The 7,574-nt window shown below is 48.4% G+C and overlaps 1 protein-coding gene across 1 annotated transcript in view; it reads left to right on the top strand.

The window, feature by feature from the left end:
- Nucleotides 1–681: 681 nt before the first annotated feature.
- The window catches only part of PRCC (proline rich mitotic checkpoint control factor), a 23,499-nt gene continuing 16,606 nt past the window's right edge, over nt 682–7,574 (top strand). Inside the window, exon 1 of the mRNA XM_029227594.1 lies at nt 682–1,433. Within this exon, the coding sequence (XP_029083427.1) occupies nt 963–1,433 (471 nt within the window). The 5' untranslated portion in view covers nt 682–962. The remainder of the gene's footprint in view (nt 1,434–7,574) is intronic.

The following is a 7,574-nucleotide window of genomic DNA, read 5'->3' as shown; positions in this document are numbered from 1 at the left end:
AGGGCCCTGCCCATCTTTCAGTCTCACTACAGAGAGAGGTTAGGACCCAGGCTGGAAGGGCTAGGTGTGCTCCTGGATATGCACCTTGGTCAAGGCGAGGGAGATCACTTACTCCCTCTTACGTCACATTTATTTCAGCTCTGAGATGTTTTTAATTAGGCCTGAAGTCTTGCTTCTTTCTGGCTCGCAGCCCAATTCCGTACAGGTGTCTCGGGCCCTGGCTCTTCTTGGGGTGTTTTATTCCAACTCGGGGTTTCAGTGGCTTCGGAAGCTTCCTCAGTTCATTTACAGACCTGTTTCCCTTTAAGCTATTTTCCCTCAATCCGTCACCTTCCCAGACTCCCTCTCATTCCCAGCCTCACTTGCAGTTTCTAAGAGCACTACGTCTCCCATAAATCTTAGCGCCCAGGCAGCTGTTTTAGGGAACTTCAAGTACCGAAATGCTCTCCTATCCATCTCCGTGACTACCGCGGTGACCGATGGGGCTTGTAGTTACCTAGGAATTGTCAGGAGACCAAAAAAACTACTCATCCCAGGAGTCCTCGTGTCAGAGGCGGGTTTACCTCCTGTCTTTCTCCGCACCCCTTAATCCTTCCACGGACTCCAACTCCCGCCGTGCCTTGCGCTGAGCTCCCTGCGGCGGAGAATGGTGCTGTGGCCAAAGTGTTTTCTGGGAGTTGTAGTTCGTATATTGGTGAGACGAGGAGGAGGTGGAGTGACTCGGCGGCCATTAGCTGTGTGTAGTTGCCCGGGACTAGGAGCTTAAGTGGAGAGGGAAGGCTTATTCGGTGGAAATCAACTGTGGGCATGGGCCTCTACCGGGGCTGCCACTAGAGTACGGAGAAGGCGGGCTTTTTGGTTCACCGCCCCGCTAACTAGCGGGGCCCACTAGGCCTCCGGACATCCCCGGTGTCAAGTAGGCCTCGTCTGCCGGCAAGGGCGCCCCAAAGGCGGGAGGCGCCATGTCGCTGGTTGCTTACGCCAGCAGCGATGAGAGTGAGCCGGATGAGGCTGAGCCGGAGGCGGAGGAGGAGGAGGAGACGGCAGCCCCTACACCTGGGCCCACTTTAGGGGGCTTGTTCGCTTCTCTTCCCGCGCCCAAGGGTCCGGCCTTGCTGCCTCCGTCCCCCCAGATGCTGGCCCCAGCCTTTCCCCCGCCGTTGTTGCTGCCCACACCCACCGGAGACCCCCGGCTCCAGCCTCCTCCCTCCTTGCCCTTCGGTCTGGGAGGCTTCCCCCCACCTCCAGGCGTGAGCCCGGCTGAAGCGGCGGGAATTGGGGAGGGGCTGGGATTGGGGCTGCCCTCGCCCAGAGGCCCTGGCCTCAGTCTGCCCCCCCATATCGGCGGGGCCGGGCCCCCCCTGGGGCTTCCCAAGCCAAAGAAGAGGACAGAGCCGGTGAAGATTGCGGCGCCAGAGCTGCATAAGGGGGATGTGAGTATCTGAGGAGGGCACCCCCAAACTGTCCATTGGGTTTGGGCATGGGCTCAGCTGTAGGAGGGACTTGTGGAGATTGCGAGGCTCTCTCTTGTAAATGCATCCGTTGATTCCGGACCGCTGGATTCCTGGTACAGTGCGATGAATTGAGCTGAAGTTTGTCGGCTTTGGGGAGTTAGGGTATTTGTCCATGCGGGTGTCTTCAAGCTGGATTCGCCTGCAGAAGGGCCATATACCATCACCTGGCACTGACAGGCCCAGGCCTAGGGACACTTGGTTCCACTCCGCCTTGTTGCATCTTCACCGCAGCCCAGGTTGTTTTTTTTTTTTTTTTTCCTCTCTCTCTCTTATACTGAGAACAGCATAAAATCTGGCACCTTAGGTAACAGGAGACAGGATTCCTGAGCCCTTGCTGAACATTCAGGACTAACCTTTTCCTTTGCCTCTGAACTTAAAAGCATCAGGCTTCGGAACGAAAAGGATAGGAATCCTGGTTTCTGTGTTTGAGGGGAGTTAGGGAAGAAATTGAGTATTTGTTTAGTACAGATCGTTTACCAGGCACTGGCCTTTTCCTTCAATTGTTACAGAACTCTGGGAGATTACATTCTAATTTCTACAGATGAGAAACAGGTGTCCAGTATGCATGATCTTACCTGGCAAAGGGCAGAGTGAAGATTAAGGGTTTATCTGAACTCCAGGCCTGTGCCTCAGTTTCACGGTTTAGGTATTTCTCAAGCCTAGGTGAATTAGGACATTTGGGTCCTAGAGAGGCAACCAAGCTCTTGTCGTTTTCTGAATGTTGTATCAGAAAAATTGAAGGCCTTTTCTGGGGTGAGCGCTTTGGGGGATAAAGGAGACAGCCTAGGGGCAGGTAATACTTTAGAGTTATTTGGAGTTCTTTCCATTCTCTCTCTTCTAAAAGGTTAATTGGGTCAATCCCTGGCTCACCTTTGGTAACCCTCTGAGAGAAGCTGATTCTTGCCCTTTCTTTTCTTCAGACTTCTGACTCTTCCTGGAGGCTATTTCTCTTCTCCCCTCCCCCACCAGCCCCCCCCCCATGTATTAATGTTCTTTCTCTCACCTCTTTCAAATCTTGGCTTAAAAGACACGTTCTCGGTGAGGACTTCCTAGCCGACCTATTTTAATTGCAACTTCCTGTCACATGCTCCTCCCCACCCCACTTCTTTTATTTTTCTCTGTAGCACCGCCATCTAAAATACTGTACCACCGTCTAGCGTACTGTATTCGCCTTTCTCCTTTTGCTAGTATACAAACTCCATGAAGGTAGGCTTACTGTTTATTTTATTCGCTGCCATATCCCTGGTGGTTAAAACAGTGCCTGGCACAAGCTGAGTACTACCTAAATATTTTGAGTGAATGAACTCAAATGAATATGGATTCTTTATAGAAGGAGTTTCCAGAATCTCCTTTACTACCTTGTTACAAACTTTTTTTTTTTTTTTTCTGTACACGTGCCTCTCACTGTTGTGGCCTCCCCCGTTGCAGAGCACCGGCTCCGGACGCGCGGGCTCAGCGGCCATGGCTCACGGGCCCAGCCGCTCCGCGGCATGTGGGATCTTCCCGGACTGGGGCACGAACCCGTGTCCCCTGCATCGGCAGGTGGACTCTCAACCACTGCGCCACCAGGGAGGCCCTGTTCCAAACTTTTTTCCATATCGTTTCCCCCTTCTTTCTCACCTGAGTTTGTCATTTCTAAGTTTAGGTTCCCAGAAAGCCTTGTATTGCTCCACTGAAACTTAGTTTGGTCTTGATTTAACCTGGAACAAAGGAAAGTCCCTGAGTAGGACAGAGGAAAATAGGTTTGTTGTTTGGGGTGTTTTCTTTTCACAATTTTCCCACCAACTTTTCTCGCAGCCTAATTGTTATATCTGGTGGAAGATGGCACTTTAAACCTGCCTCCCTCCACCCTCCACAGTGACGGTGGAAAGGCTCATTTTTAGGTCTGCAAAGGTAGCATTAAGAAAAGTTGCTGGGGGCTTCCCTGGTGGCGCAGTGGTTGAGAGTCCACCTGCTGATGCAGGGGACACAGGTTCGTGCCCCGGTCCGGGAAGATCCCACATGCCGCGGGGCGGTTGGGCCCATGAGCCATGGCGGCTGAGCCTGCGCGTCCGGAGCCTGTGCTCCACAACCGGAGAGGCCACAACGGTGAGAGGCTCTGCGTTGGTAGAGGCTGTAGAATCTTCCATTTAGGCTGGCTGACGTGGCAGAAAACTCTGAGGACTTCTAACTGTCCCTCCTTTGTGAGTATAATTTACTAAATTCCTGAGGTGAATCCTGATGTGGATAATTAAAATAAAGCCAAGTCCTAGCCCTTAGCTGGTTCCGTTTCCCATTTTTGTTTTGTTCAAGTTAGTATTTTTGTTTTCTGAACATATAGTTCCTGGGAAGTGTAGCCTAAGAGAGTTCCAAGATGATTAGGTGAGGGTGACTTTCGCTTTTGAAATAGTTGTGGTTCTAAGGCCCTGTGGTTCCAAGCTCTGTGTCTTGTGCTTATTGGGCTCTCAGTAAACATTTGAGTGAATGAATTAGGTTTCCTTAAATAATTTCCCTTTAGGGTTTGGTGCTGAAGTAGAAATAATTCCTCTGAATTTTCATTCATTTGTTCGTTCAGTATTGAGCTGCTTCTCTGTGCCAGGAGCTAGGAGTACAGTAGTGAACATGATAGATCCTGTCACAAAAGGAGTTTATGGTCAATGTGGGGGAGACAGGCAAGGAAACAGATTTTAGGTCAAGTCAGAGAAGAACCATGATAGAGCTGGTGCCATGGGAGCACTCCTCTGGGGCACTAATCCAGTTCACAGGTTGGGGAGGCTTCCAGGAGGAGTCGATGTCTAAACTTCAGAGATAAGACAGATGAGCAGAAGGTAGCCAGAGAAAGGGGCGATGGAGAGGAGAACATCCGGCAGGGGAACAGAATGTACAAAAGCCCAGAGGTGAGAGAATGAAAATGCTTTGGGGGAACCTTTTGTAAGGCACCATGGCTGGAGCGCGTGGGTGGGCGGGGCAGTGATGAGAGATGAAGCTAGAGAGAAAGAGGCTGAGGCTAGATGATAATGGGCCTTGGAAACCATGCCAAGGCCTTTGTACATGATTCTAGGGTAGTGAAGAGCCCTTGAAGTCTGAGCAGGAATTCTCTGATCGCAGGGTGCTGAAAGATCTGGAGGGAGCAAGACTGGCAGAGAGTGAAAGATGATGGCGGCCTGGATAAGGGAGTAGCAGGGGCTGGAGAGAGCTGGAGGCTCCAGGTCTTTTTCTGAGGTAGACGTTTTAAGACTAGGGAATTGATTGGGTGTCATGGGTGAAGGAGAGGATTCACGGCTGATCCCTTGCCTTTTGGCTCAGGCAGCTGGGAGGGTAGTGGTGCCATTTATTTAGGGAATACAGAGGCTGAGCAGATTGGGGATTAGATTTAATTGGTTACAAGTATCAGAAACTGCTCCTATCTGGCTTAAATGGAAATGCGTCATAAGTATACTGAGGTACCTTGGAAAGGGCCTGGAATCAGGAATTGGAGATCTGTCGGAGACCCACACAGCTTCTCTGCACATTTGATTCATTCTTCCTTGTCTGCAGACCAGTTTCCACTTCTTAACTTTTGTTGCAGGTGAAAGATGGCCACCCATACCTCCTTGGTTTTTAGTTTCTTCCTTTTAGTGATTGGCTCAGATTGACCTACAGTCTCAGTCCCAGTTCTGGTTTTCCAGGGGAGAGGATATGATTGGTTTGGGTGAGCTCATCAGTCCGCTGCAGTCAGGCGACAGGGTGGTACCAAATTTCTCTCTCCAGGTGCGCTGCAAAATCAAATTCAGTCAGCTGTTGACTTCTGTGAGGAATTAGGAATGACCCGTAAAATGGAGAACCATCCTTTCCTTTTCTCTTCTTACTGTTCTTTTTCTGAACAGTGGTTTATTGTTGATTTTGCGGGCTTAGGGGATGCAGACTTCTAAAATTAGGATACCAAAAAAACAAAATTAGAAGAATAAGTTTGCTGTAAGAGTGTTCTGTCATATAATGTGCATTACAACACAAATAGAAATTTTAGGGTTATCTGGATTAGTATTACCCGTCCTTTAAGATTGTTTACCCAGGTAGTGGAAGATTTGAAGCTCTGAGATTGCAAGTTCACTAATATTGCTCATTTCTGTTAACCAAGTAATATAAGAGTTGACTGCGGTGGATTTAGCTAAGATTTAGCCCTAGATAGAAAGGGAAGGAGGAGCGCCCTAACACCTGTGGGGCACTTGCATAGTGTCCGACACGGTGCTGGGCACTTCAGCGACTCTGTAAGCTAAGTGTTACCCCTAGTTTACAGGTGAGGAGATAGGAATTTAGAGAGCAGAGCTAAAATCACACAGTTTGGGAGTAGCAGAAGTCGTATTTGTACCCAGGGTGTGTTCTGTTCCTTTCTATCATAGTGCCTACCAAAAAGATAGAAGAACCTTGAGCAACCAGAACTATGAAAGTGATACGATGAGCAGTGCAAAAGTGGGAGAGAAAATGATGTCCTAACTGAAGGGCAGATGTAAGAACATATTTGAGACCAAAGGGTAAAGAAGTTGATGAATCTAGCTAATTGGGATAATAGCAGAGAGGAGTGTAGAAGTGGTTAGAGTTTGGAGCCTGGGGGTAGGAGAGTCTGTGCTTGGGCCCTGATTTTCTTCTTGGCTCCTGGCCCTGGCAACTAGTGATTGCTTTTTTGGAGAGGGAGTCTGTCAGAGCCAGAGCCTGGAAAGATAAGAGGGAGGCTGCCACGGGGAATGAGGCTCTGATAGATTAGCAGATCCCACTGGGCCTGGCTTAATGGAAAATGTCTGTTTCCGTTCTTGCTCAGCAGTCTCTGGGTGTGTGTGTCTTGTCACTCTTGGCAGCTGGAACAGAGAGGACAGTGGTGGCCATTGAGGCTCAGGCTCTAATGAGGCCAAGAAGAAATAGAATACTTTCTTCTTAAGAGACACAACCGGTTTGTGTCTCTAAAACCCGGGAATGCCTGTTCTGGCCCAGCGTACTTCTTCCAGCCCTGGGTGCTCCCGTATCTCTAGCATCACCCTTCTTTCTGGGTCTAATGAAACAGACCCACTCAGATCACCATTTGCTGGTCTTTAGCATTCTCTAGGAATTGACTCCACAGCCTCCATTTAATATACTCCTGTGGAAAACAGTTTGGCAGGTCCTCAAAAAGTTTATTAGAATTACCATGTGATCCAGCATTTTCACTCCTAGGTGAAAAGAATTGAAAACGGACTCACACAGATACTTGTACGCCAGTGTTCACAGCAGCACTACTCCCAGTAGCCAAGAGGCGGCAACAGCCCAGCTTATCAACAGATGAGTGGATAAACAAAAGTGTGGCACATACATGCAATGGAATATTATTCAGCCTTAAAAAGGAATGCAGTCCGGTACATGCTACAACATGGATGGACTTTGCAGACATCATGCTAAGTAAAATAAGCTAGACACAGAAGGACACCTATTGTATGATTCCATTTATATGAGGTACCTAGAGTAGGCAAGTCCAGAGGTAGAAAGTAGAGTAGAGGTTACTGGGGGCTGGGCAATAGGGAATTATTGTTCAGTAGGTACAGAGTTTCTATTTGGGATGATGAAAAAGTTCTGGAAATAGTGGTGATGGTTATACAATATTGTGAATGTACTTACTGCCACTGAATTGTACATTTACAAATGGTTAAAATGATAAATTTTATGTTACATATGTTTTACCATGATAAGGGGGAAAAAACCCAGTATACTCATGTGCCTCTCACCATCAAGGAAGTTCTTGTGTCTTAGTTAAATACTGTATTTAGGCTAAGCCCATTGCTTCTAGCTGGTTCCTGATAGAAGCTGAATTAATTTTTCTTTTAAATGCTCCAAGACGGCTGTATCCCCCCGACTCCAACCCCTACCCTGTGACTGGAGGATATGTGGCACATCTCTTAGCTTTTGGCTTATTTATCTCCTCCTTCTCGGTACTCTGAACCGAAGTTTATTTTTTTGTTTGAGGTAGTTGGATAATTCCTTGCTGAGCTTTCCTTTCGCTTCCTGTTAGTTTTCATTCAGGCCCCCACATGCCCAGAAGTATTTTGAGTGGCATCTAGACCTCTTTTCATAGTGAAC

The sequence above is a fragment of the Monodon monoceros genome, unplaced genomic scaffold, assembly GCF_005190385.1.
Source record: "Monodon monoceros isolate NGI ecotype Baffin Bay Population unplaced genomic scaffold, NGI_Narwhal_1 Super_Scaffold_18, whole genome shotgun sequence".
Classification (NCBI taxonomy): Eukaryota; Metazoa; Chordata; class Mammalia; order Artiodactyla; family Monodontidae; genus Monodon; species Monodon monoceros.
Note: the sequence above shows the minus strand (reverse complement) of the source record. Positions and strands in the feature narration are given on the sequence as shown.